The sequence below is a fragment of the Rattus norvegicus genome, chromosome 17, assembly GCF_036323735.1.
Source record: "Rattus norvegicus strain BN/NHsdMcwi chromosome 17, GRCr8, whole genome shotgun sequence".
Classification (NCBI taxonomy): Eukaryota; Metazoa; Chordata; class Mammalia; order Rodentia; family Muridae; genus Rattus; species Rattus norvegicus.
In genome coordinates this window covers 31,797,464-31,825,155 of record NC_086035.1, presented here as the reverse complement: position 1 = coordinate 31,825,155, position 27,692 = coordinate 31,797,464, and the positions used below count along the sequence as shown (strand labels likewise).

Here is a 27,692-nt window from a genome sequence, read left to right as displayed (position 1 = left end):
CTTTTGTTGTTGTTGTTGTTGTTGTTGTTGTTTCCTCTTTAAGGGCTTCTACTTGTTTACCTGTGTTCTCCTGTATTTCTTTAAGGGAATTATTTATGTCTGTCTTAAAGTCATCTATCATCATCATGATATGTGATTTTAAATGCAGATCTTGGTTTTCAGGTGTGTTGAGATATCCAGTATTTGCTTTAGTAGGAGAACTGGATTCTGATGATGCCAAGTAGTCTTGGTTTCTGTTGCTTAGGTTCTTGTGCTTGCCTCTCGCCATCTGGTTATCTCTGATGTTAGTTGGTCTTGCTGTCTATGACTGGAGCTTGTCCTTCCTGTGTGGGCCTGTGAGCCTGTGATCTCTGGAGTGAGAGCACTGCTGGCAGACCAGCTCTCTGCCAGCAGGTTTTGTGTGGAGAGCTGTGGAACAACTCTAGCTCTGGACCAGATGGATACCAGAAGGGTCCCAACCCAGGTCACCCTGTAGCTCCTGAGCCCTTTGTACAGTCAATGGAGAAAGTGGGGTCCCATCGGTGGGCTGTGGGCTCAGGAGGGAGAGAGCTCCTGGCAGACCAGCTCTGTACAGGCAGGTTTTGTGTCCGAGTCCAAGTACTGTCTTAGAGAAGGCTATTCCTGCATACCTCAGGCACTAGAGAAAATATCTGAACAGTAAAATGGCCAGATGTAAACAACACATTCAAGTTGGTACAAGCTGCACACACACCCAGAGAGACACCCTCAATGGCAGCCAAAACTGAACTTGTCACTAAGGAGGACAGGATAAAAAGCATGCTAGAAACAGAAAACTTACATAATTCCTGAATGAGCCCCACCTTTGATTTGTTCTTGTATTTCTCTCATGCTTAGCATGTAGAATTGGAAAGTACATATTTGCTAAATAATAAAATGAATGGATAACATTTCCCTGGCGTCTATGTAGATGTCAGAAAATCAAGCTAGTCCTCAAGGCCTCTCTCCAGCAGGGGTCAGGCTAAGGCTGGAGCAAACTTCCTGAAGCTGCTTCTCCGTCCAGTCTACCTACCTCAGTGACCAGTGCAGGCCAAGGTTGTCTTCGTGTTTGTGATCAACATGACAGATAAAATAATCTCTTTAAAATAGAACCGATTTGTCTGGTTGCAAAAGCAGTGTTTGATCACTCCAATAATTATGCAAAAAAAGGGGGAGAAAAATTAATTTTCCTCAGTGGTAACTACTGTGAGTAGTTCAGTATATGTCCTCTAGGTTACAACCCAGTAAATGGAGTTTAATAAACTCTATTAGTTATTGATGACCTGACCAGGCCCCCAATAACTGAGGAAGAATTCTATGGATTTATTTAATAAGCTCTTAATGCAATTACTAATCTATTTTCTAAAGCTAGACTGGCTGCTTCTCAGGGATTCTCCCCATGGTCCTTGCTGTTTGAGTCTTGCCCAAGTTACTTCTTCAGCAGTCTATCCTGGGGGTGAGGTGCGGCATTTCACTTGGGCATGTTCTCCTGGACCATCGCATCTCCTGTTCTGTCTGCCTCCTTTACTCTCCTCTCTGTCCCTGATGGTCCCTACTTGTGACCCCCAGCCCAGTAACTGAAACCCTGCCTACCTCTATTCTCCCCAGTAATTGGCTGTAGCCACATTTATTTAACCAATAGCTTTAAATTGGAGAGCAAAGTTAACATAGGTAGCATCACTTGGTGTATGTGAGGATCTGTTTGTCAAGAGCAACCAGGTCTTGAGGGCCAGTATTTAGCATTTGAATACATAGCAGCACCAGCCCAGCCCCCAACACTAGGTATTTTTCAAATGTATGTGTGCATGTGAAGATTGGAAACTTACACCACCTGTTCAGCTGCTGCAATCAGCCACCAGGGAGCGCACTGTTCATGTCCTATGCATCTCCAGCTGTGCCACCCACATAGGCTGTGACAGGATGGACAGCCTAGGAACTGGACCTTATAAGAGGAACGAAGAGCCTTTTGCACACTCCACCTGCCAACCTTTGCTCTCTGCCCCCTTCACCAGGGTTCTATCAATAGCCCAGCACAGTGAGAAACATGAACCTAGAGTGGGTCTGCTGGAATTCAAATCCTAGCTGCGTCATTTCATGGTGAAGGTTATCATCTTTGCTTTCCCTCTTCTTCATCTGTAGGAACTTAATTGCAATGGAATCTCATCACTGAGAACTGAGATGTACAGGGTCTCAGCTTGCAGCGCTGGGTGCCTCACCTCAGCCTTTGGAATGCTGGGATTGCCAGTGTGTGCCACATCTCTGTCCGTATTATTTCTGATGATGATTTTAAAAACCTACCACAATGCTGGTATTATACCATACTCTTTGCTGTTGGTTGGAAATGGACTCCTTCAATTTGTCAGATCCTGCCTCAAAACAAACATGTCCTACCACTAAGCAAGCAGTGTAATTGGCACCCTAGACAGTGCAGTATTTCTTGGGTGTCGCTAGTGAGGAACTGTGCATAACGGAGCTAGGCCATGGGAATGTGGGCGCTCCATTACAATCTACGGCAGCACTGTCATATGTAACATGCACTAACTGGCAGTGCCAGGATACAGAGAAAGTGTCACAGTCTCCTTCCTGGTTATAGTGAAAGAGTTCTCTCTGGCTCTGAGTATTATTGAAGTGGCTGGCATTGCTTTGCTGTGCTAGGACCTGTCCAGGTGCAGCTATTCTGACACCTGCAAAACCAGTTGTTGGACCTGTCCAGGTACAGCTGTTCCGACACCTGCAAAACCAGTTGTGTTAAACATTAATTCCGTGACTTCCTCCTGGGGACTGTTTTCCCTGTGTTTTAAAACTTGAATGCGTGGAGCTGGGTGACAATCTCTGATTCAGCCACAGGACATATCATCGTAGGGCAGGAAAGGAACATCTGAGTCACTTAATCTAATTCCTGCTGTGTGACAGCAACTTGACCACGGTGGAGATAAAAAGATCAGAATTACAGTTGGATAGATGATGCATTCGATCATGACTTTTTCCATTAAAGCAGGCTTAAGAATGCCAAGCCCTCATTGAATTAATTGTTTCATACTGTGTCTGCAAGCACAGGAATAGCAGATTTTTAAAAAGCGAATTGTAGATACAGAACCTATAACAAGACAAGGACACTTTCAGAACATGTGAGTAACAAAGTTGACCCCTCTGCTCTATGTACTTAATCAAACTCCTATGTTATTCAGTTAGTTCTCTTAGTGTCTACATCTTTGTTGGAAACTGGTCTAGGAAGGTTTTGTGGAGCCATCTTACTGATATCAACTTCCCTGCATCCTGTAAGATACAACAGACTCACAGGCAGGCAGCAAGAGACCGGAAGCACAGGGTGCCCTGGGAACTGAGCCTTAAGGCTCAGGAATGCTTAACAGAGTAGATGGGTTCCCTACCACTGATAGAGCCCAGAAAGCATGCTCTCCTGGACTTTATTTTCCCAAGGCTAATTGACAAGCTGAACTAACGCACGGAAAGACAGTGGGTTCCTAGAAGAGAGTCCACTTTCTCAAGCTATTGTATTCCTAACCTCCTTGAGAACATTTGTCTTTGAGAATAAGTAGGTAAGGGACTAGATTGGTCCAAGGTCCCCTAAAGAACTATCCTGCAGTTAACCACCCAACTCAGGCATCCTCCTTACAAAGCTAGTTTGTTTCTAGAGTCCTGTCTCCTCAGACACATGTGCCGTGGTCTCTAACTATAATAGTGGATTTGACAACTTCTCCTTTCCTTTTTACCAGTTTTGTCCCAGTGTATTTTGAACCTCTTATGTGCAGAGATTTAATAATTCCACTAGGAAGACACATACTGACAGATCTTTGGATGATGAAAGTAGCATGCTGATGAAGAAGAGGGGGAAAGTAAGTCTGTGATTGTTCGGTATCTGTGGACTTGATCTTAGATATCTAAGTCATAGTACAAGGCTGTCTGAGTCAGGCATTACCTGGTCATTTTCTCCTGAGCCCAGAGCCCTCAGGACCCCTCTTCTGTCAAGTATTGGACTCGTATTCTTCACCCTCACAAAAACAGAAGTGGCAGATCATTACTACGAAGTAAATGGTAACTAAAGATTATTATTTTCATGGAAAGCATTGCCATCTTAAAGAGGCCCATGTTGGTTACTTTCGTGTTGCTATGACTGAAGAACTGTAAGGGAGTAAGGTTTTGGGAGAACCATCATGACAGGGAGGCTGTGGCAAAGCAGCTTACTGTTTAGCAAGTAAATGTAGTGGGGGCTGTCCTAGAAGAACAGCAGACGCTCCACAGGAGCTGGGGGCTGGACAGTACTTTGCCCATCATGACTTCCGCCACTGGAACTACCCCGTAAAGGCTCCACAGCCTGCAATTGGAGTGTATACTATGTATATTATACATACATACTAATATGGAAATGACTTCAGGAGCCGGGGTGGGGAGGGGGTGAGGAAATAGCTCAGAGGGTAAAGTCCTTGCCAGGCAAGTCTTCAGGCAAATGTTCAGAGCCCAAGAATGTATGTAAAAGCTGGGCAGGGGTGGCAGCCACTAGTAATCCTTACAGATGATCCCTGAAGTGAACTGACTAGCTAGACTAGCTGAAATGGCGTGATGCTGGTTTAGGGAGAAGAGTCTGCTTTGGTATATATGGTATAGTAATCAAGGAAGACACTTTGGGCCACCACATACATGTACCTGCACACATACCACATATAAACATGCACTCAAACTACACACACACACACACACACACACACACACACACACACTAAAACAGAATTCCTCATGGCTTAAGTGAACCTGACTTCTGTCACAATACATCCCTCAAATTTCAACTGTCCTACCTAATTCTTTCAGCATGTTGACCGTTAGAAAAAGGATCCATACCTTCCTGCTTTATGTTTTTCAAAGATCAGACCCCTTACTCCACCCCAACCCTGCCCTGTAGTCCAGTTGTGACAAAACCCTCCCAGTACCTGAAGCTAAACCATGAAATTTCACATCCTATTTTCCACCCTGACTGCGATTGCTGTCACAGGATTTGCGGGTGGTGCTTTAATAGTCAATAGTTTCAAGTAATGCCTTAAACTCAAATCGAAGTTGGGGCTGAAATAATCGCGAAGCATCCAGCTTTTTATGTCACAATTAAGCCTGATGAATCCATCATTTTCTCCTGCTGCCTGGCAAGCCAAGAATATAAAGGAACTTTATTTCATGTGGGAGGGAACAGAATAGGGATAGATTTGCAGAAGCTACAGAAACAATGATAAGAAGAGATATGAAATCAACAAGGAAATCGTTGCCAGGCAACATAGTTGGTTGTCAAAGAGATAGCCTTCAGTAATAACCCCTTGGCAATCTTCAATATTAGGCTGTAAATCTCTGAATAAGAATGACTGTGCCATGAATGGATCAGGGTGGATACTTTTCTGAAGAACCAACGCACCCAGCTCGCCCATTCTGTCTGTAAACATAACTTCCACCGCCCTGAGAACTGCTCATCTGTTTCACTGACTGGAACACTGTCTCGTGTTTTTAGAATTGCACTGTGATTGTAGGTTTATTTTATTTTATTTTTTTATTTTCTTAGTACAATGACCCTACATTGCCACCACCCTACTTGCTTGGGTCCCAGAACTCTGGCTAGAGTGGCAAGAGGACATGACTCATAGAAGGTGAAGCTTGGATCCTGTTGGAGTTCTCTGCAACTTGAAACCAAAGACTGTTTATTAAGTAGGTACAGGAGGAGGGGCTAGTTAGCTCTGGAGTAAGAAGTCTGGGTGAGCAGTGTCAGTCTATAAACATTGGGGAGCAAGTAGATACAGTTGCTAGTTTTTGTACACACCGGGGAGGAGGAAATACAGTTGCTAGACTTTGTACACACTGTGTACACAGTCTTCCTAAACAATCATACCAGAACTCTGGAGAAAAGCCTTGCAGTTTCTCTTGAGCCTGGCTCATATGCGAACCAGCTTTCCCCATTTCCCATGTGTCTGAGGCCTTGGGCGTCCTTGACACAGCTGTGCCCAGCCTGGCCCATATGGATAATAGCTTTGTCAATTGGCCATGTGTCTGGCAGGCCTCTGCCGTCCTCAACAAAGCCTTGGTCTTGATAAAAATACATATCTCCTTAGGATTTTACTCACTCAAGCCTTCCTTCGCTCCCTATACCACCAGATTATGCCAAATCGCCTTATATTATCCTGGTTAGATCACCAACATTTGACCAGTGAGTCCTATGCATTCCCAGGCCCGTGAAGTCTGTAGCTTGTTGGATTTGAAGGAAGAATTGGGCCATAGTCTTCATTTGCTTGGCTGTAGGATCTGTTCAATGACTGACCATCTCCTTTCTTCTTGAATCTGTGTTCCACAGAGCCTGGCTTTTATGCTTGGAGTCCTCATCCTGTCTTTTCCTTGTTAAACTATTCTATGGTGGGAAAGTCTGCTCTGTTCCTCCTTGTCTCCAGCTGCTAACAGATTCCAGGAATCAGAAACATTGACAAATGGATCTGAACAGTGACCGCCAAGATCTGCAGCAAAGCTTAGTCACCTAGCTGTTGTCCTGACATGTTTGGAAGGGTCCCTTCCTCCCTCCCTCCCTCCCTCCCTCCCACCCCCCCTTCCCTGTGTGAGGCTTTGTGCAAGACAGGGTCAGTGCATGCATGAATGAGCAGGTTCTCTGGGCTGAATGCTGGCTCTTGAGACCGTTGACAACTTGTGTAACATCTATTGATCGGTTTCAACATCCAGACAATGAGGACATGTTATAACCAGCTCATCAGCTGGATAAGAGGGTTAAGCAAGTGTCTATTAAACTTAAAAATATTCTAGTATGTAAGTATTATATCATATGAAGTAGATCTTCCCTTTTGAATCTTTGCCAATATTCTTAATCAAGATGAAGCAAAATCTGCCCCCCCACCCATGGAAGACTAGGACATTCTGTTGTCAAAAGTGAAAGTTAAAATTCAAAGGCAGGAGGGGTCGAGGTATGTAGGGAGGGTGGAAGGTATGTAGGGAGGGTGGGGAGGGTGACTTCTTACTGGGTTGGTAGGATTTTTAACAGTATAAACAATCACTTTGCTTTTTTTCATTGGGAATTGTCACATGATGCTGACTATTTTATTTTATTTTATTTTTTAGAAAGTTAACTGACAAAGAGAGCTTCCTAAGGGTTTGATTTCCCATCACAACAAAGCTGTGGTTGAACCGCTCAGGAAGACAATGGTTTCCTGTGTAACTGGAAGCAAGATTGCCTGTATCTAGGACAAATGTTTCATAACATCCAAGAGAAAAGGGAAGACAAGGGCCAGAAGAGCTAAATAAGATCAAATTTCTTTTTTTAAATTAGTGTAAATTGATTGCACAAAACAGTGGGTCCCATTATGACAGATGTAAGTAAGGGCATAACCATATATGTCTCTGAACACACACACTATTCCCACCCCACTTCTGGTCTTGCGCCTTGATGGTACATGCTCCTTAAATTTCAGGTCTTTTTTTTCAAGGTGAGAAATCTCTGTGAATGTTGGCATACAATATTGAAGATGTAACGATACCAGCCCTCATATTGGAATTGCTATGAGCCAAAGGGATCAGTTAAACAAGTTAAGTTTCTAGAGAGTTCTTTTAATAACTATACACAAAAGCAATTAGTGGAGCCTGGGAACACAGCTCAGTTGGTAAAGTATTTTTCTTGTTCCACAAGGACTTGAGTTTGATGCACAGAACCTATATTAAGAAATTCCAGGCATGGTGTTTTACACTTGTAATCCCATCTGTCGGGAGGCAGAGACAGGCAGATCCCTGGGGCTTGCTGGCTTAGTTAGCATAACTCACTTGGCCAGTTCTGGGCTGGTGAAAGACACTATATTTTTAAAAGGTTGCTGGTTCCTGGAGAATGATACCCAAATTTGTCCTCTGGCTTCCACCCATACATGTAATACACACAGAGAGAGGGGGTGGGGCGGGGAGAGAGAGAGAGAGAGGCAGTTATAGAATTAGGAAAAAATACAGAAATCCTAATGTATATAGGCATGTTGTGCGAAGTCAGGCAACTCTTACTATTTACTGCATTGTCTTGATAGGAAACATACGGGTGGCTGAGCACAGTGGAGTATTGTGAAACAGAGCTCACAGACGTTTGAGGCAGGAGGATTGTAAAAAGTCCAGGATATATAGCAAGATTGGCTCAATGCACTAAGAGAAGCAAAAGAAGAAGCATTGGTTTATTAAATGTGAGGGGAGGAGACTCTTACTTAATGTCTTAAGTATTTTAACTAACATGATACTTTACACCGAACACTGAAATCCGTGGTGCATTTACATTTTTTAAAGCTAACTGTAAAAATATTGCACAACATTACTTGCATTTTTAAAATACAGGGAAACCATTTTCTCTGTGGAGTTGAAGTCTCAATAGGATCTGGCGTAACAGTCCACAGCATGAAGGAAGGGCTGGCGCAAGCGCACTTCGAAAACCCCATCCAGTAACATCCGCTTGCTCTTGCGATACACAGCTCTCCTGTGCCCTAGAAAATAACACAATTTAATGAAGTATGTAAGACAGCACGCTGTAGGATCCCCTTGGGGCTGCTCCCTGCACTGTATTCCCTCTCCACACACCTCTGTGTTCATTTCCCTGGTGTTGAAGTAACGTTGCCACCCACAACCATCGTGTTAGGGCTCGACAGTTCCCACACTTCATAATCTCCACATGTCTCTGAGCTATCAGCTTCTCTGAGGGTCCTTCCTGAATCCTGCATTGTCTTTATTCACTCACACTCAGGCTCACTCACACTCACTCTCACTCACACTCACACTCATTCACACTTTCACTCTCACATTCATTCTCATATTCACTCTCACTCAGTCCCACTCATTCATTCTCATCCACACTCTCATACTCACTCATTCACTCATTCTCACTCACATGTACTCACACTCACTCCTTCGTACACTCACTCTCACTCATACACTCACACTCATTCACACTTACTCTCACATTCACTTTCATATTCACTCCCACTCATTCATTCTTACACTCACTCTCACTATCTCTCACTCTCGCTCATATTCACTCTCACTATCACTCGCTCATACTCACACTCACATTCATTCACATTCAATCTTACTCATTCTTACCCACTCATTCATTTAATGTGTTGATTTCAGTGCCGGATATTAAATCCAGGGTCTGTGTGTGTGAAGCCCAAGCTCAACCACTGAGCTAGATTCCTAGTCCCAGAAGACCAGGGTTTGCTCTTGATGTTGACTGTTTATAGAGAGCCCCTGGAAGGACTACTGAACTGGTGTCTCTCTATGGGGCTGTGGCCCATGCAAATAATCAGACTTGCTATTTAACTCAAAATGTGCATTTTGCAACACTGAAGTCTTACTGTTAAGTTGGCTAAATCTAATTTATCTAATAAAGTATTAAAATATGTAAATGAAGCTGAATGTAGTTGTGTACACCTGTAAATGTAGCTGCTTGGGATGCTTGAGTGGGAGTGCGACTGGAGTCTGAATGTTTAGTGAGCAAAGAGATAGGAAGCTAACAAGGAAAGAAAATACAGATAGAAGAAAGGAGAAAGGTATGGCGACTCCAAATGCTTAGGACTGGAGAGATGGCTTAGCAGTTAAGAGCACTTGCGGGGTGTGTGTGTGTGTGTGTGTGTGTGTGTGTGTGTGTGTGTGTGTGTGTGTGTGTGTTTACAGTACATGCATGTATGATGCTTTCAGAAACTGCAAGAGAGTACTGGAGTCATAGATAGATGGTTGTGAGCCACCACGTGGATGCTGGGAATCAAACACAGGTTTCGTACAAGGGCAACAAGTACTCTAAATAACCTCCAGCCACCATACCTGGTGTTCTCGCAGAAGACCTGGATTCAGTACACACACAGCAGCTTACCACAGTCCTTCACTCCAGTTTCCCAACTGACACCTTCCCACCCTCCCTGGCCAATAGGTAAGCCATGCCTGCAGGTAAGACACTAATATATATAAATTTAAAACAAGCATGTTAGTACCTTTCAAAATGCCTAAATCAAATAAAACACTTACATGTTGTATGTATGTTCTGCTCAGAAATCACTTTTTTCAAGAACTGATAAAAAAAAAAAACCCAAAAAAACCAAAAAAAAAAAAAAAAACCAAAAAAAAAAAAAAAAAAAAAACCAAACCAAAAAACTTGTACTTGGTCTTCTGACACCTTCTGAACACTTTGTTTTGCTTTCACAGGAAAGTCTACATTGAGCTGTTGTTAATTTGTGTACAGTGTGTATGGAAAAATCAGTTTCATCTTTTCTCACATAGACTCCTAAACGTTTGAAAACAACATGTGGGAAATTCCTCCTTTCACTTTCCGCCCTGGAGAGCTTCCATGCGTTGTCAATTCGTGACCAGGAATTTCTAATACAAATCAATTGAACATGGAGTGTAAAGTGTGGGGTTGGAAATAATTGTCCCCAGGTATTTGTAGGACAATGGTCCTATGACCACTCCCTGTGGTCATCCTCCTGTCCCCCATGGATATGAAGCAGAGGACCAAAAGTACCTTAGATTACAACGTGTGTATAATTACGCATGTCCTCCCCTATAAGAAGTTGAGTTATCCTTAAATGGCTTGTAATGCTTGACATGATGCACAAACAACATAAGTCAATATGCTTCACTGACTGGGGAATTATATAACAAGAACTAAAGATCTGTATGTGCTCAATACAGACAAAAACTAGAACATACCTTTCATCTTCAGTTGATTGACTCAGCGATGTGGAACCAAGTATCTGGGGTAACTGGGATTAGAAGCATAGACAGATTGCTCTGGGAAATGGGTTGATGGTTGTCCTCATCAGAAAGCAGGGCTCATAATGTGCAGGGTGACTTCTAGGCTTTTGCCTCAGTTGTCTCCTCTTACCTAATTTGTCTTCTTGTTAGTCTTGGAAATTCTTGGCCTTTTCAAATTCACGCGATTATTAGCAGTACTTGCCCTATTTCATAGGGTAGAAGATATCCTAGTTACTCTACTGTGGCTGAGGAGAGACACCAGGACCAAGGCGATTCATAAAAGGAAGCATTTAATTGGAGGTTTGCTTACAATTTCAGAGGGTGAGTCCATGACCCATGACCATCATAGGGGGGGAGCATGGCAGGAGGCAGGCAGGAGCAGCAGCTGAGAGCTTACATGTTGAGACAGCCATCACAGAGAAGAGGGAGGGAGGGAGGGGAGGAGGGAGGGAGACAGAGACAGGGAACATGTATGAAGTACAAACTTCAGTGGCCTGGACTTTTGAAACCCCAACATTCCCCTATTGACACACCTCCTCCAACAAGACCATACTTAATCCTTCCCAGTTCCACCAACAATGGACCAAACATTCAATTATATGAGCCAATGGGGGCCTATCCTCATAAAAACAACCACATAGAAGACAGCAAAAGGGAGCTGATGTGAATGCAACTGAAATTGTATAGTTCTAGATATCAAATAGTGTTTTTGAAATACTACTGAATCACAGGCTGGGAAGATGGCTTAGTGAGTAACATGCTTACATCACACACATGAGGGCCTCAGTTCTGATCTACAGCATATAGGTAGACATCTATAACCCAGCACTAGGGATGAAGACAAATGGATCCAGGGTGCTCTCTGGACAGAGAAACTAACCGAAACAGGGAGCTTCAGATGCTGTCTCAAAATATAGAGTGGAGATCAATAGAGGAAAGAAGAAGATATTTTACACCCACCATCACCCTACACATACACACGTGCACACACGTGCGCACGAGCACGCTCACGCATGAACACGCTCGTGCACATACACACGCACACGCATGCACGCACACCACACAAATAAAATACCACAGATTTCAAATCACTGAGTCATGACCAGGGTACCTCTCTATTCGGATCTTTTTCTTGGTGATGTTTGTAGTTTTCAATATAAAATCTTGAGGATCTCTTATTGGACTTATTCTTGGACACTAGATTGTTTTCTGATTTACTCTTAATTTTAAAACTGCAAGTTTGATGATTACATGGACATAAAATTGGTTTTGTAAACTGAACCAACTATGTTACTTAACTCCCTTCAATACTAATAATTTAAATTTTCTAACAAAATAATCTAGAATATTATGAAGTTTCTTCTTCCTTTGCAAAATATTTATATATTTTTCAGTTATAGCTATACTCTTTATTAACATACTAGATTATTATTTATCAATTATTCATAACATTTATTAATTATTAATTAGGGAGAGCATGTATTCCTTTCTTATTTTATATAGACTTTTTCTCCTTTAATTTCTTTCTATTTTTGTTCTTTCACTTTGAGGGAATGCTACTGAGTGCATCCAAATTTAAAATGTTTATATTTTTCTAATGTACCGAATCTTTTTCTCATAAAATGCTTATTTCTAGGATAGGAAAAGGTTTTTTTTTCTTTGCCTAGTATTAATATAGCTACATCTATCTCTATGGTTAATGTTAGCATGGTGGGTTAGGCAGATTGATCTTTGGACCCAAGATTAGAGGAGTTATTAACATCATAGGTGGACAAACAGACAGCAGCACTGTGGGACACTGAGGACAGATGCAGCTGTGTAAAAGAGTAAGGATCCTTGTACATTTTGAGAAAGAGGTGGAAAGAAGATTGAAGTGTTTCTCTTTCTAACCCAAGGTTGGCTTGGGTGGGGCTCAACAGAGTAACACATAATTGATAAACATATTTCCCAGATGGTCAATACTTGGGGCCAATGGGACAGGGAGATAAGAACCTAGAGAAACAACTTCACTGTATTCAAGAAACCAATTAACTACCATTACTGCAACTGACACAGTTCAACCAAGTTACAAGGTGGCATGGTCCTGGCTGGCAGTCAGTTTTCTCACTGTGGCAACTAAACACCTAAGAGGTAGCTCAATGGTGGAAATAGAGGTTTGTGCTGATGATGGCTTCAGGGGTTTCACTACCTGGTTGTCTAGCACAGATGCTACACCATGGCTGTGGGGGTGGGTGGTACATGGTGAGACTTCACTTATGGAGAGACAAAAAGCAGAGATATAGCGAGGGACCTAGATAAAACAACAGTACCTACAACCATACCCCACTGATATGCTTACTCCAGCTTGGCCCACCTTCTAAAGTTTCCGAAACTTCCCCAAATAGAGCCAACAGATAAAGGACCAAGCATTTAGCACATGATCCTGTGAGGGACCTTCCTACTCAAACCTATAGGATATATTTTTACTCTCAAAGTGTGTTTCCTTTAAATGTTACACATTTTCAACATAGACTGACCACTATTGTCTCTTAACCACTTAATCCGTTTACATTTCAGTTAATTACTTAAATACCTCTGTCATATCCTATCCTGCTGTTTCTTTTGCTTCTGTACCTTGATCCCTTTCATCCTTCCTGCCTTCTTCGGATTAATTGTACGTTCTTTGTTTCTCTTTGGCTTGATATAGAAGCTGTCAAATCATTTTCCTGTTCCCCTAGACCTTAAATTTCAGCACCAATCCAAGACTTGTCTTCCCAGACAATGCAAGGAAGTTTTTCTCTAAGAGCAGGAAGTACTAAAGACTCAGCGATTCTTCTAGCCCAGTAGATTATTACATTCCATTCCTTGTCCTCTGACTTCTAAATCATCATTTATATTTATTTATTTAGAATTAATGTCTCAATATGGTGTGGTGTTGTGCCAGCTAGCTTTGAACACATGAACTCAAATCGTCCTCTTGCATGAGCATCGTAGGCATCTAGAACTGTAGTCACAAGCTCTAGATCTGGATTATCATTTATTTTAAATTATGTTGCATTATTCTGTATACATTGCAAGCTACTTAGACACTATTGCTACCGTTTTATATGGTCAATAGTCATTAAATAGTCATATTCTTGTTCTTTAATTTCTTCTTTCTAATTCAGACATTCCCATGCATAAAGAAGATTTCTCAGAATGGTTTAAAGGCAAAGTCTACCTAAATCAATGCTCTTAGTCTTTAATGTGAATTTGTCTTGAAGGATATTTTTCCCAATTATGAACTAAGTTGAAGTTGGTATGTTTTGGAGTTTGCGTCTCCTGGCAAACTGGACGAGCTGTATGACCAGGCTCCACAACTGCTGTGTGTGTTGCTGGTGTGGCTGTTCTATCAGATTCCTTCCATTCCTTTTTACGAACTTCGTCTTAAGACTTCTTCAGTTTTTCTAGGATATGCTTTGTTTTGTTTTCTTTCTAGGCCAGAGTTTTGTGGTTTTTTGTTTATTTATTTTTTTCATCTTCTAGGGTTTAGAGTGTGCACTGATAGGGTTTATCTAGTTTGAAATAAGCATTTTGAATGTTAGCTTTTTTCTTTTTGGTGTAGTGTACAGGAGGGTATATGAATGTGTTAATGAGGGTGGGTGTGGATGTGTCTACATACATGTACATATGTGCATGCATACGCACACACATGCACAGGAGGCCACAGGTCATCCTTCTCCACCATATGCTTTGAACATTGTCTCTTACTGCAACCGCCTGGACCTTACTGATTGGTAAGGCTAGCTGGCCAATTGTCTCCAGAGATACATTTGTCTTTGTCCTATCTCCAGTGCTGTCCAATCCAGTGCTGAAGTTATAAATGCACCCTTCCCCCCAGGGATTGTATATGTATGATCCAGACTCAGGTCTTCATCTTTGAAGGGAAGGCACTTCAATGACTCAGCCATCTCCCTGGCCAAATGTTTGCCCTTTATATAGTATTCTGCTCTGTACCCTTTCCCTGTCTCTTGTGCATCTTCAACCTCTTTCTTTGGAGAGGTATTTTGAGATAAGGTGTAGACCTTGTAGTCCTGTAACTTACTCTGTTGACCAGGATGGCCTCAACCTTGGAGATCTGTCTGCCTTTGCCTACTAACTGCTGGGATTAACACTGCCTGGCTTCATCCTAACTCTTTTGAGATGCTTATCGTTCCTTCTGTATTTTTCATACTTACTTTTGATTTTGGAGTTTTATTGTCTACATTTGACTTTCTAGAAAAAACTAAAATAACTTAATTACTTAATCATTTTTTATCATTTTTCTATGGGAATAATTTATTATACATTTAAGCCCTGGAGTTTCCAGTCCCTTTTCGTCCAGACATGAAATGTAGTTTATAAGTTTGCAACTGCCTGCTAAAGTATCTGACCTTGGCTTTCATCAATGTTATCTTCACAAACTGTTGTTCTCTGGTTTGTATGGGGGGACAGCAACATTTAGAGCCTTCCACTGTTGTCATTCTCTCTCCCTTGTGCTGCTTTGTGTCTCTGTTGCCATGGCTGCCCATGCAAACAGTTATCTTTGATTATACTCGGGATGCTATACTTGAAAAGCAGATTATAATAATGGTTTGAGGCTTCGGGTTACCTTCCCTAACCCAGACAGACATGACTTTAGGTGGCATCAGCAGGCACCCACCTGTAGCCCATGCAGATTGAGAATGAGAAAGTGGAGTTCTCCAGAAGTTTCAGCCTCGATCTGAACGTCTGATGTACTCTGCAGGTCATATAAAAGCAGAGGAGGAAAATGGGAGCTCTATTCTTGGGAGGACAAACTGTTTCCCTTTCATTAACAGTGATACAACCTGCCATTCGGTTCTCATTACCTCCTCTGGACTGGCAAGTGCTTCTGAGGCACAGTGGTTGGATTTGCCCCCGAGTTTGCAGTTTCTCTTGAATCTTGCAGTCCTTCCTCCCATCCCATAGCACCCCATTACTGACTGTTTGCTTTCTTGATGTTGTAGTTTTCTTAGGGGCTATGTTTATGTATGTATATATACATATATACAACATACTTACATGTATGTATATATGTATATATGTATATTTAGAAAATATCTAAATTAAAAATGTAGTCTGTGATCTGCGACTTAAAAATGTTTGACCTTTAACAACTTACTTGTAGTTTCCTCACAGGTAAAAAGATGTTGAGCAGAGTTGCTTAGACACTTGGGATTAAGTTTCTGGATGATGAACACTATTTAGGATGAAAACAGTGGGTTTTACTGGAGGAATGTGCTACTCACCTTCCCATTACCATGGCAAGCACCTTAGATAGTAACCAGTCTATAAAGAGCAAAGGAGGATTCCATCTCAGTCTCAGACTCCTGCCCATGACCACATGGTCTGGGTGGGAAAGTCGGATGGCAATGGCAAGGAGCAGGAAGGAAACCCAAACAGCTCACATGGAGACAGAACCAAAGAAAGAAGAGACTGGGCCATACATTCCCTTCAGGAACACACTTCACAACGATCTGGTGGCTTTTCTTGAGCCCCTCCACACCTTCCCACCTCTTAAAAGATTCACCAGTAACACTGTATTGGGGCAAAACTATAAGACATGGGTCTTTCGGGAACATTCTAGATTCAAACTAAAGCCAGTACCCCCAAAGGAAGGGCTACAGAGGCCATGCCTGCTGCTTTTGTCTTTTCTAACACAGCTAGGAGAACCTGGAGTATAGTAGGCTCTGGTATTCAGGTGGGGAATTAGGGAGAAAAGGAAGAAAAGCTTCTTTATCAATTTTGTTTTTAACCAGTAGAATCCTCACCACATCTGTATTGTCAGGCCCTTATGAGTGTAGCCTTGGCTTGCCTGAGATGCAGGAGAAAGAGGATGGGCATTGTCTGGCTTGCAGATTCTAAGAAATCTTAGATTTGTTAAAATCCACCAGTATTGAGGAAGAATAAAATATAGAATCTCAAACCCCATTCAAAGGAGTGCATCAGACAAAGGGTCATCCCAAGCCAAGAGTCCCCAACACAACTTCCTTCACATTGCACAAAGCCATCTTATCATCATAGCTAACTGAGTAATGGGGGTCAAGAGGCTTTACCAGAAAACCCAGAAAAGCTGATTAATGAGGACACGAACCCTACAGGGGAGAATCATGGAGGAGATTTGTCTGCACAAGACGGGGACATTCAGTCATATGCCTTCCTTTTGTTGTGACTTCCAATCTCTATCCATAAAAAAAGCATGGAGGAACTTAGTTAGCAATTGTTATTTTGGATTCATTAATTTTATTAATGTTTTATTACTTGTTTTTAATGTCTTTATTTTTGCCTTACTCTACTATTAGACTGAAAAACAACTGACTTTTACCTGTTGGGGAGTGTATCAATTTTGTAGGTTATCTCATGGTCAACAATTTATACATCTACTTTATTCCCTTGCTTTTAGACTTGCTGCTGTCCACAGGGACAACTGGAGTTTTTTCATTGTACAATCAAAATAGACATACCCACGCCAAAAGACAAGGGTATGAAAAGCCAACGGGGTTGAATATACAAAAGAAAGAAAGATTGGTTTCTGGTTAGAGGTTTTATTGTCAAGTACAAAGGAATATAATCACTGTTAAAATCTCAGGGGATGAAACTCTAAGTTCTGCCTTGTATTGGTAAAGTCTTCTTCTATGGGGAACAAACCCTGCCAAGGAAGAGCACATTAGCTGTGGGGTTGTGCCGAATGAAGAAAATGAATGGATGGTCCGCTGTGAATTCTTCTTCGGGCAGCAACATGCAGAATGTAGCGATGCCTGCCGTGGCAGCGGCTGCCTCTGTTCCCTCCTCATTCACTTCCACAAAGGCCTTGTGGACAATTTTTGATATGAAAAGATCTCTGGATCCTGACATGCCAGACAGATCAGCCTTGCTACTGTTAAAGAGATCCTGCAATCCCAAGCGGCCCAGGTTCGAGTTGAGGATGTAGCTCTCTTCTATCTTGAACCGGGGCAATTTGACATGGACATCAATGTTTTCCAAGTTCTCACGTTTGGTCCATTCACGCAGTTTTTCCAAAGTTATTTGCTCCTCAATCTGGAATTAATATAAAGCAGGCATTTATTTACTTACTTGATATTTACGTGGTACTTACTATGTGCCAAACCCTTTACATACATCAATTTATTCCATGGTCATTGCAATGCTTCCCCATCACAACAGTTCACTGAAGACAGAATAAACTCTGAATATTTAAATTTCAGGCTTTCTGGGCTGGGAGTGTGGCTCAGTAACAGAACACTTACCTAGCCCAAGGTACTTGAGTACTGTGAATAATAATATAACAATAATAATGATAGAAGTTAATTTATTACCACAATAATGTACTATTTCAATGAATAAATTCATAACTCACAGGGTTTCCTTCATGCTTTCTGCCCAAATAGATTCCACTTAGATTTAATTTTATCTGTAAATTGCTGGAATATAGCAGAATTATTTTCTAAGTCTTTGAAGGTCAAAGTACAAAAACTTTTAACAACAGGTCTTTCATCCATCCATCCACCCATCTATTTATCTCTCCATCCATCATCTATCTGTCCATCCATCCATCCATCCATCCATCCATCCATCCTTCATCCCTTTATTCATTTCTCTTTGCCTCACTCCTTTCATTCTATTCTTTCCTTCTGTTCCTCCTCCAGTTCACCCATTTGTCTATTCTACCCGCTCAGGATTTTTAAACCCCTATCACACTGAATCACTTGACTGATGGGCTGTTAAAGGTTTTATTATCCTGATTGCTTGAATGGTACAAGGGAAATTTTAGTAGTTTTCTTTATTTATTTTGAAATTTTCTAAAGTCATAGTGGTGTGTACACTCTAGGAGAGCTGAAGTAATATTCCATAATTCCTAGGTAAAAATAAAAAAGGGACAAAATATATGGGACTTACTTTATTTAAAACAAGTACAAGCAGTTGACAAGGGGCCACATATCCTGCAAGCCCAGCATTCTGGAGCCACTAACAGGGTTGTAAGCTTTGCCTGTACAGCAAGACCTTGCCCATGGAGTGGAGTTGAGTAGAGTATGGTAGAGTAGAGTGGAAGAGAGTAGAACATAGAATAGAATAGGGATACTAATGACACCAACTTTGTAGCATAGCTATGACCATTGAATAAATTGATGTATGTAAAGGTTTGGTACATAGTAAGCATCATATAAATACCAAGTATTGGTCCGCTGATTATATCAGAACAGAACCACTTATCTTTTGGATGCTGACAATTTCCTTCTTTAGATCAGAGCATCATTGTATGATAAATAAAGTACCAGGCCGAAAACACTACTGACAAATGCACCATGTTCATCTCAGTGCATACTCTGTACATTCAAGTAACAGCAGGCTCCTTCCTGATTGCAAGTGTAGGCTGGGAAGGAACAGGAGCTAAGTCACAGGGCAGCCTAGGATTTCTGAGGGAAAACTGTGATCTTCACAGTTATGTCTACTTCTGACCCTGTCTAAAGATGTTAAACAAGTCTCATTATAATTCCTTTAAAGTTACTTAAAGAGACTTTCCATGAGGGACCACTCATCATTGTTCCCTTTACTTTTAAATATCTACATGTTCACCATCACGATGGTTCACTGATGAGAGAATATATTCTGGATATTTAAATTTCAGACTTCTGGGCTTGGAGTGTGGCTCAGTGACAGAACACCTACCTAGCCTAAGGTACTTGGGCACTGTGAATAATAAAATAATAATGATAGTGACAACAATAATAACAGCAGTAATAATAACTATATAAACATGAGGCCTAGGAGCAGCAAGTCCTGGTGGGCTATATTGACAAATACCAGCAGTGTAAAGTCTGTGGATGAACAAGTGTTCATGATATAGAATACATATGGGAAGTATAAGAACAATACAGTGTAGGGAAACAAACCATGACTTGGAGAGTCAGTTACCTTCTTAAGACCCGTGGACTCATCCTCAATGTCTTCGGGCAGCAGGATGACCATGCTCAGTTCTCCACCCTGGTATGGCATCTCCAGCACCTTGCACTTCAGATCCGAAATGTAGCCAAAGAAAAATTTTTTCTTTTGATACATCATCTTCACAGATTTTGTGTTTTTCTGAATGGTTACAAAAATAAAAAAAAATATGTTATTCCCTCCTGTCTTTTAGAGCAGAGATGAATCTAGGGTCTTGGGGTAGAAAGCTCAGTGGTAAAGTCCTGACTTACCTTGGGGGAGGGCCTGTGCTACATCCCTAGCGTTCACACACACACACACACAACCAAGAACATCCCAGGATGACGGTGTCACCTGACCTTATTCAGCCGGAATGGAGCATCTGTTGTGTCTTGTTTCATGAATTTCTCCTCCCACATCCCCTTGAAGTAGATGGCGTTCACCAGCACAAGTTTGGTCATGCTGTCCACCACACCCACAGCCAACAGTTCTGGGATTTTACCTGAAAAGATAAAGTAAGGTTTTAAAAAGGCTCATATTGGAATTCTACATTTAATCCAATAATTTCTCAGCTCTAACATAGACTTCACACTTCATTTTGTTTTAATTCGATGTCAAGTTAGGAAGGATCCACCTGTACTATTTTTATTTTAAACAAACCAACTTGTAAGACCCAGCAGGCTTGTGCCTAGTGCTCCTTGAGGCCCTAAGTTCCATCCCTTGAACAAGAAAGAAAAATATCATTGATGTCAGTCAATGTCTTCAAATGTTTAAAACAAGAACCTTCTCCTTTCTGGCATGCAAAAACAATAACCATTGTTTTGTGAATGGCTGTCCTTTGGAGAAAACAAACAATATTCCTTAGTGGGAATATTCTGGTCACTGGTAAATAATGTCTTCAAATCTGCTAAGTAGGAGACTATTCTTTTGAAAGGGACTTTGGACAAATGTCCAAGAGATAAGACTTATCCTATGATAAGTCTATGGAAACAGAAGCCACTCTCTGTACAGCCTGATAAACTGCTGGGAATGGATAGAATTCCAGGCAGGATCCCTGGGTGCTGACTCACACAGTAACAAGACTGAGGAGAGATCCATCCCAAAGCTTACTTGAGCCCAGAGGCTGAGTCACTCCCTACGCACTACTTCTGAGTTACTGGACAGGATGGTGACCAAAACTATTATGACTGCATAACTACTGACTTCATGGTTCCATGAGGTTTCATGACTCATTTCTTTCCATATGAGCACTAAACACTCTGGACAGGCATTTTTATTAATTTTGTTCTGCATTTCAATGTTCGTTTTAACTTTAAATGGTACTTCAGGGGAACCCATAGGTACTCAACTGGTTCTATTAAATCATGTCTGTATTTCTCTGCCGATAAATTTATGACATCTGAAGTTGTCCCTTATTCTAGGTAGTATCATCTGAGTGTCAGTACACATAAGCCAGGATTTAGGAAGTTGTGAAAGGGAGAAAGGAGATACAAGTGAGAGAGTTCAGGGGAATGAGAACCTGTGCACAATGGCTTTGCTATGGTACAGATGAGTCCCCCAAAGGCCCTTTTCTTAAAAGTTTGGACTCTGGTTTATCCTGCATTGGAAGACAGAGGAACCTTTAAAATGTAGATCCTAGGTGGGGGTCTACCTACCTATAGGTCATTGGGAAATGCTTTTCTTTTTAAATTTATTTATTTTATTTTTGAGACAGGGTCTTGCCATGTGTGCTCAAGGCACCCCTCCTATTTCAGCCTCCAAAGTGCTGGGATTGTAGGTCTTCATCATCAGTCTTACCTTGGAGAAGGCCTGCTAGTATTGAAAATGGTTGTGAGACACTGGTCTCTCCCTCTTTCTTTGTATTCACCAATGAGGTGAACAGGCCTCCTCTGCTGCACCATCTTAACAAGAGGTGCCGTGTTGCCATAGGACCAAAGCAATAATTTCAATCATTAATAAAGTGAAACCTCCAACACTGTGAGCAAAATCAGCCTTTAATTCATAAGCTGATTGTGTCAGGTGAGCCATAGAAGGGAAACTGACGAACAGAGCCAGCACTGCTCAACCTCTCACCTTCGGTTTGACCTTTGACCCACTGGTTTATCTCCTTCCTTGCATCCTCAGAGGCATGCTGAAAATCCACAGGGGCCAAGTCAGCACCATACATCTTCTGAGTTGAAGTCAAGAACTCCTATTTTACAAAAAAGGAAGTGCATGAACAACTTCTATTCCCTACAGAAGTTTTCTTAAATACCCAAAAGAAAATAGCAAAGTCCTAAAATTTGAAAATGTTTTATTAAAACCTAATGTTTTTCTATTGTGTTGAAAACCACACAACAGTAAGTTAACTGTTCTAACCATTTTTCTTCCTCCCTCCCTCCCTCCCTCCCTCCCTTCCTTTCTTCCTTCCTTCCTTCCCTCCTTCCTTCCTTCCTTCCCACACCCCCTCCCTCCCTTCCCCCCACATTTCTTGAGATAGGGTGTCTCCTTGTACCAGCCTTGGCTGTCCTTGAAATCACTTTGTAGACCAGGCTGGCCTCAAACTCACAGAGACTTTCTTACAGTGCAGTAGTGGCGAGTAAAGCCCTTTATATAACATTTCTGTTGTTAACATAAAGGCTACCTATTCCTTTTGAATTTTACATTAACATTTTCGTAATTGAGTGTTGATTATGCTTCAAGTGGCTTTTTAGACCCACTTTTTTGTATGTGTATGTGTGTGTATGTGAGTGGGGTACATATGTGTATAAGGTTTGCATATCTGTGCAATCGTGGAGCCCAGAGAAGATGTTCACTGTCTTACTCTCACTTTCTCCCTTATTCCCTTAAAACAAGGTCTCCCACTGAGCCTGGGCTAGGTTGATCATCCTCTAGCCCAAGGGGTTCTCATAGCTCCTTTCTACACAGGGCTGGGATTACAGGGGAGCAGGAAACTAGGCCTGGCATTTTTCATGGGTTCTGGGATCCAAACTCAGCTTCTCATGCTTGCACAGGAAGCTCTCTTCCCCACCCAGCCACCCCTTCTCCTTGCTTTTGCTTTAATGAAACCCCCAGGAGGTGTCCTCTCATTAGAAAGACCTTGAGAGGAAGGTCCCACATGCATTCTTTGCTGTTTTTAATGAATGGCCTGCAACCTGACTGTGCTGGGAAAAGTCTTCAGAATGTGAAGTTCTAGGTACTTACAGGAAGGAAATTGTAGGTTTTCTCTCCATACAGCCTGTTGGCAAGTTTCAGAGTGTGAGATGCTCCACGCTTGCTCACTTCAGCATTCAGGCTTTGAAAGCGTGAATGAACGTCCTCAACAGAGTCGAAATGAAAAGTCTGAAGGAAAGAAAACATACTTTATACAGTCATTTTGAAGTTATGAAGAGATTCCTCGTTGTCTGCCTCACCAGATTATTTTTACTTGATATTGAGTACCTATTCCAGCTTCATATTTTATTAACATATCATTGGCAAAAGAAACAAAATCGAACCAAAAATGTACAGCTCAGTGAGACATTATAATTAGACATGGCTTCTAAATAATTTTTTAATAGTTCCACAAATGCGAATGTTTAACACGCTAAATATTTATGTCTGATTTTTTCCATAAATATTTAAATGGTATGCTCATGTTTCTGTTCTGTGCCATATACAAGTTTGCTAACAAATAAAAGTAAAAAAAAAAATCTCAGAAATAAACAGTGTCAGTAAGACTCATTCCTGCTGTGAGACCCAAAAGGTGGAACTGGCTGAGACCTTGTTCTTTGGTTATCTCACTAAGGTACACAACTCATTCCGTAGAGAAATAACTTCCTTGAGTTTATTCTGGTGAGAGTTTACTTCCTCTTCTGTCAGTTGTGGGTCAAGAGGCCTCTTACAGTTGTGTGAGGTCTGGGCTGGTTACTCACTGCTAGGACACAAAGGACAAAAAGCACACAGGGTCCACAGTCCATGCTACTCTCTGAGGTATGCTTATTAGATTGCTACATGGACACGCCTATTAGCCTGAAATGGGGAGGGGAAGGCCTTGAGACTATTGTTTCCTGAAGCTGTCAGCAGGAAAAGCCTCAACAGGGAAGCAGATATATCCCAGGAGAAGCCCTAAGCAGCCGGTGCCCCCCGCAGGTCAGTTAGGAAACACATTGCCCACTCCTGTCTAGGCTTCTAAAGGTGGCAGAATTCCCCTCTCAGAATTAAGGACACCAAGAGCAGAAGTCTCCTCACCCCTATTAAGGAAGAATGGGGCGGGGGAGGGGCAAAGGTGACCTGCTGTCTCCCATGGATGGGTTGAGAATATGTGGGTCCTGTCTACCAGGCCACATGGACTTTCCAATTCCTCCTCCTGCAGAGCCAAAGTCAGTGAAATCAGGCTGGAGAGAGGCCCAGGGCTAACCCTGGGAATGCAGACAGATGGCTGTCTTTACTTGTTCCCACAAACAGGTACCACCACCAAGCTGTCTCCTGTAGCATGTTCCTGAATCTGTCATGACTGAAGGTGACACTGTATTTCAGGCATGATTTATGCATAGTGGTTGTCCATGCAAAAGGAAAAGGGGAAACAGCTAGCTCTGGGAAGGTGCAGGACTTACAGGAAAGCCTGTGATTTGCCCCTGGGAATGGGAGAACAAAACCCACCAGTAGTGTCATGGTCTTTCTCTACTCTGTGTCCCCAACTGAACTGAGACACTGCCCTATTCTTGTTTAAAGCTGGTAGTGAACAAAGAACTGACTGTTGTTGTGGGGTGGGGGGGCTTTTCTGAAAGTCGACTGTACTATGTTAGCATGGAGATGGGAGGGGGAGCTGGCCAATTTTGCTTCTGCTAACCTTAGAGAGCTGGGCTGCAGTGGTGCCTTTGGTCCCCAGAAAGACCATGGCCAAGGCAGAAGAAATGCTGAAGGGAGAGAAGAAGATGTTTCCTGTGGGGCTGCTTTCACTCAGGGTGTGGAACAGCTCCAAGGCGAACAGGCTGTTGGCTGAACTCAGCTGCTCCATGGTGAAGGCTGCAACAGAGGGGAGATCAGCATTGCCAACTGTAACACCACCAACGCCTGCCACGGTTTTGCCAGCCACCCCTAGGACCTGCAGTTGGTCAATCCTGCTCCCTCCCATTTTCCCCAAAGGCAAGAATATTCCTCCCAGCACACAAAGCTAGGCCTGACTTCAGCAGTGACACAGACCAGGTCCTAGGGTGTCTTATGGCTCTAACCTTCCAGACAGGTGTGTCTGAAGAGAGACTTCTGGTGGCCTTGGCACAGTGCCTGCACTACACAGCCTTCTGTGGAGGCCACACATCTCCCTCCCTGTGGGATGTCAAGTTCTAGTTCATCTGGGCAATGAATCCAGAAAACCACATGGACCTACTCTGCTACAAGTGGATTCTGGTAAAGATAGTAATGTTATCGTGTTAGTTCTCCACAGATTCAGTTCTCCATGCCTGAGGTCAAGGCTGTAGTCTTAACTGGAGTGGACTATGCAAGTTGGGGAATGCCACTCGCTCACCCTAGTCAGCTTGTGGGTGACAGGGAAGAGGAACACTCACTCTCCTGTGTCCCTTTTGCAAACAAGCTGGCCCCTGTAGTGGGTAAGCAAGCCCTGCTGGGGGCCATCTGCTAATCCATCTGGGTCCCAAACTCAAAGCTGCAGTTTGTCCTAGTACAGGGCAACCACAGCTGCTTGCCTGTGGATGTTTATATACCACGGCCATATCCAGTCCTCATTGTGGAGGATCTAGGATCTCACCAGCTTCCCTCCCAGCCTCCCTGCAGCCAGAATTGACCCCATGGAGTTGCAGGTCACTTTCTCTCTGATCAAGGTTCAAAAAGAAAGCTGAGGGAAAGAACAACTGCGAGTAGGATCACTTTCCTCCCTCTGGCCTGGGGCCCAGAGTAGGGTGCAGCTGGGGACCCACAGAGCATTTCCAGGTCACCTCTTGGGTGAGGGTGAGGTACCAGGAACATGCTGGCTCCTGGAGGAGGTGCCAGCCACCTCACTCCCTGCTATGCCCCCTGAGGACCTTACCTCTTGCTTAGCTGGTCCTGGCTCCACTTGCAGCTGACCAAGGAGGAAGTGCTCAGAGCAAGCTGCGGCCTTTATAGTATGCAGAAGGGGAGTGTCTTACTGGCAAGCCCAAGCTTGGAGGAGAGGCTTTTTCTCTGGTGAGTGTTTAAAACCTAGCTCTGAGGGCTGTCAAAATAAAAGCAGAAGATTGCAGGTACTCCCAAGGGGCCCTTGCTTTCCTCAGATCCAGGCCTTTACTTCTCTAAGCAGAGATCCAGTAACTTCCTCAGCTGCAAATGGCCAAGAGGATAAATGTCCTCTCTTCCAGGACAAAGATTCCTTTTTGAATTCCACTGAAACACCGCAAAATCTAGAGGAAACCTCTTTTTTTTTTGTGAGGTGCGTAGGTGGGGGTGGAGAGATATCTTTTTAGCCTCTTGGATAAGGTCTCAGATTGCCAGTTATAAACAACATTCTCAACTGCTTTCCTTTTCAAGTTCCAAGGCTAACTCAGAGACCCCAGCAGGCTGGAGAGGCCCTCAAGTCACCGTTCTCAACTATTCTCAACTATTAAACTAAAAGTTTGGACACATCCCCTTACCATCCAACTTCAATTAGAATTGACTAGCTCAGGCCATCATTGCTTGATAGGCTCAGCTTTATTCTCCCTTCAAGTGTCTGGGTCGCTAAAGTCACAGAAAATTGTTAGTGCTTCTTGACTTTCTTCAGAAGGACAAAGGAAGAATCCTGCTGTTAGTGAGGGTCACAACACATGGGTTGGTGTTTGTTAGACATGGGGACTGATGCAAAGAGAGGAAAAAGGAAGATGGGAAGATGGGTCAGCGTGTTGTGAGGTATCAGAAGGTAGAAACTTCGTGAGTGGTTGGGAGGTAGGGACTTTGAGAAGCGATAAAGATTACACAAGGTTTTCAGGGTGGGGACTCCTGACTGAACATGAGACTATCACCCTCATAACCACTAGGTGGCGCGCACGCCCGAGTTCTTAAGGCCTATGAGTCCAGTGCTTGTGGCTTTCCAGGGCAGCTCCTGTTCCTTAGCTGACAGCACCTCAGCTCTGAAATCTTGGAGGAGGCCCACCTTCAGCCCTGAGAAACAGCGTCCTGATGAGGAGTCAGCAGTCAGCTTTTATAAGATAGGGAGAGATCAGAAGAGACACACCTGTGCTCCTTCTTCTTCTTCTTCTTCTTTTTTTTTTCTGTGATACCTTGATGCCTTATGCTTCCCTGTCCAGATGAAGGCTATTTCGGATGCCAAGTCTTGAACATGGAGGATTCAGTTACCAAGCGCAAATGTTTTATTATAATAACATAAATGGACACTCCTTTTCACATACAAAATATATTCAAATATATTAAAAATATATTCATTCCATGTACCCCATCTTTATTTTAGTATTACCAAAATCAGAAATGAAGTTCAAAATATTATTCTCAGTGAGTCTGTGGAATCAAAGGAACCAGTTTCTTCCGAAATAAAATGGGACCAGCTTAGGGCAGAAAGTCCTTTTTAAAAGTCAGCGACAAGCAAGGAAAAAGTGGTAGGTCCTATAGACTTCGAAAGCCCAGCACTGCAAGTACAGGGACATCTTGTGGCTTGAGAATACCGCCATTACACCCCCTGGTTCCGCAGTCAGGGAGGACAGGGTACTGGATGTTTACGGCTCTGACGGACTTCAACCCCGTGGCCACCAGATGGCGATGACGCAGCAGCTCTCATGGGCTGAGTCCAGTGGCTGCAGCTGTTTGTAGTAATGTTCTGCTGCTTAGGAATCTTGGAAGAGAACCCGCCTTTAGTTCCTTGAAACATCTTCCCTGGAGGAAACTTTGCAGCGTCACAACTGCTGGCTCCAATAAGCAGCGCTCTGTGGTGACTCCACTTCAGCCTACGACCTATCTTGGAAAGGCATCCCTTTAAATCAAGGAGAACGTGCCCCTCTGCGGCACCTCATAACCAGCTGGCCTGAGACATATTGACACAACATCAAGGACTTTCAGAG

General features: G+C 42.8%; 1 protein-coding gene across 1 annotated transcript; it reads right to left on the bottom strand.

Moving 5' to 3' along the window:
- Window positions 1-17,302: 17,302 nt before the first annotated feature.
- Window positions 17,303-25,710, bottom strand: Serpinb1a (serpin family B member 1A). Its single transcript, NM_001031642.1, has 7 exons — window positions 25,697-25,710; window positions 24,503-24,678; window positions 22,876-23,013; window positions 21,766-21,883; window positions 20,052-20,194; window positions 19,687-19,854; window positions 17,303-17,811 (listed from the first exon to the last, which is right to left on the bottom strand). The coding sequence occupies exons 2-7, from the start codon at window positions 24,668-24,670 to the stop codon at window positions 17,407-17,409; spliced, it is 1,140 nt and encodes a 379-aa protein (NP_001026812.1). The 5' UTR covers window positions 24,671-24,678; window positions 25,697-25,710; the 3' UTR covers window positions 17,303-17,406.
- Window positions 25,711-27,692: the final 1,982 nt, after the last annotated feature.

What these genes read in the sequence shown, in the direction of transcription:
- Serpinb1a (NM_001031642.1), bottom strand. Translation starts at nt 24,670, where the DNA reads ATGGAGCAGCTGAGTTCAGCCAACAGCCTGTTCGCCTTGGAGCTGTTC. An exon ending in GGTCAAAGGTCAAACCGAAG is followed by an intron (nt 20,195 to 21,765) that starts GTGAGAGGTTGA and finishes TTATCTTTTCAG; the next exon opens with GTAAAATCCCAGAACTGTTG. An exon ending in CTCCATTCCGGCTGAATAAG is followed by an intron (nt 19,855 to 20,051) that starts GTCAGGTGACAC and finishes GTAACCATTCAG; the next exon opens with AAAAACACAAAATCTGTGAA.